This window comes from Teleopsis dalmanni, chromosome 1 (genome assembly GCF_002237135.1).
Source record: "Teleopsis dalmanni isolate 2A chromosome 1, ASM223713v2, whole genome shotgun sequence".
NCBI classification, from domain to species: Eukaryota; Metazoa; Arthropoda; class Insecta; order Diptera; family Diopsidae; genus Teleopsis; species Teleopsis dalmanni.
The window spans coordinates 234,828,568-234,830,481 of record NC_051846.1 but is presented as its reverse complement, the minus strand read 5'-3'; the positions used below and the strand labels follow the sequence as shown (position 1 = coordinate 234,830,481).

Sequence of the window (1,914 nt, the reverse complement as noted above, 5' to 3'; positions counted from 1 at the left end):
TTAAATGCGCATTGCAGCGTTAAATTCGCTGGAGAAGTGAAGAGATGAGAAATATGCTTGACAAATTTTATATATTTCCGTTGCTTTGAGCTAAGACAATTATTTGTAAAGAAAAAATTATAGAAATAAACTTGTTAATTTCAATATCTATCTTTTTTTTACATTTTCCAAATCATTTCCCAAGAAATAACAGAAATTTTCAGCTTGAAGTTTGAAGCCAGGCAACTGGCTTTTACGATTATTGAATCATAGTTTGTGGTCAGGAAAATGTGTTAACGGCTTAATCTCATTAAACCGATCGGTCACAGAAAATAATTAAAATTATTTAAATATTTTTAACAACAGTTTCAAAACAATAATATATTATATAAAGATGTTGGTAAATAAATTATAATAAATTGAAATAAAAAAATCACTTAAAATTTTATATTTTTTCAGATAAGAGCAGTAATCTTGATGTGTATAAATATTTATGAGAATTTTTTTAAAATGTTTACTAACTTATTTTATATAATATTATAATAATTTTTTTAAAATAAATCGCTTTGTTGCTTTAAAGCAGTTTTTTGAACCGAAACTGTACAATAAACGCAAAACCGAAGAAACAGATTTTTTGGCCAGAGCGAAATCCATACCCGAACCGAAAAAGATATTGGTTCGGAAACCTGCCCGTATATGTACATTTCTCTTAATTAAAAGTAATTTATTAATTGCTTTATAATTGTGTAATATTAAAAAATAATAAATAAAAATATAAAATAATAAATATATATATACATGGATTTAAACTGTAAGACAAAAACCCGGTATTTACGTTGGTATATGAACCGAAATTTAACCGATATATTATTTAAATTGTACCGGAATGAAAACTAAAACTAAAATGTTTGTGGTTCAAAATTTTGCTTATTTCTGATAAATTAATATAACATAAAGATAATTATCATATTACATTAAATGTAATATATATAATATAGTATATAATAGGTGTAGTAAAAAGAAATCCATTATTTTTGCATGAAATTGAAGGCTTATTTATCATAGTTCGAATGATCCGATTTAGTTGAAATTTGCGCTATTCGATAACTCATTGACATTTCGAATGTAATTTCATCATGCCTCTTTCATAGAAGTCCTCGTCCCTATTGGTAATCACAAGGAAGTCGATTTTCATAAGTCTCTCTTTTTTTACCAAAAAAATCGTTTGTCATGAACTGAAAAATATTAAGTTTAATTGTTGTTATTAGTTATTTTATCTTAATTTAAGTATGTTATAATTAAATTACATTTTATTCACAAATTTTAAACTTACTTAGATTTACTTAGATAAACTTAGATTTATAGATGGATTTATTGTTATTATACATTAAGACTGAAAAGTTTTCGGAAATTCTCATTTAAAATTCGCGCGCTGTATATTTTTCGATATTTTAAGTTTATGTAGTTTGGCAGCACTGTCCTTAATTACTATGCCAAAAATGAGCTCGATCTGTCAGACAGTTCGTTTACGGCAGCTGTTGAAACCAGTTCACCTCAGTAGTGCGTTGCGAAATGTCTTCGACGGTCGTACGACCGTCCTGGAAGGCTTTGTACCACTCATAAACTTGAGTTTTCGATAAAACTGATTCCCCATAAGCCTTTTGTAGCATTCGCAACGATTCTGCACACGAAATTTCGTTCGAAACACAAAATTTGATGCAAACTCTTTGTTCAATATTTTTTTCCATTGTTTTTTTCGCAACGCCCTACTGAGGTGAACTGGTTTCAACAGCTGCCGTAAACGAACTGTCTGACAGATCGCGCTCATTTTTGGCATAGTAATTAAGGACAGTGCTGCCAAACTACATAAACTTAAAATATCGGAAAATATACAGCGCGCGAATTTTAAATGAGAATTTCCGAAAGCTTTTCGGT

The 1,914-nt window shown here is 28.6% G+C and overlaps 1 protein-coding gene across 1 annotated transcript in view; it reads left to right on the top strand.

The window, feature by feature from the left end:
- LOC119667738 overlaps positions 1-476 on the top strand; it is a 1,077-nt gene extending 601 nt beyond the window's left edge. The window contains exon 2 of the mRNA XM_038077046.1: positions 439-476. Within this exon, the coding sequence (XP_037932974.1) occupies positions 439-476 (38 nt within the window). The remainder of the gene's footprint in view (positions 1-438) is intronic.
- Positions 477-1,914: the final 1,438 nt, after the last annotated feature.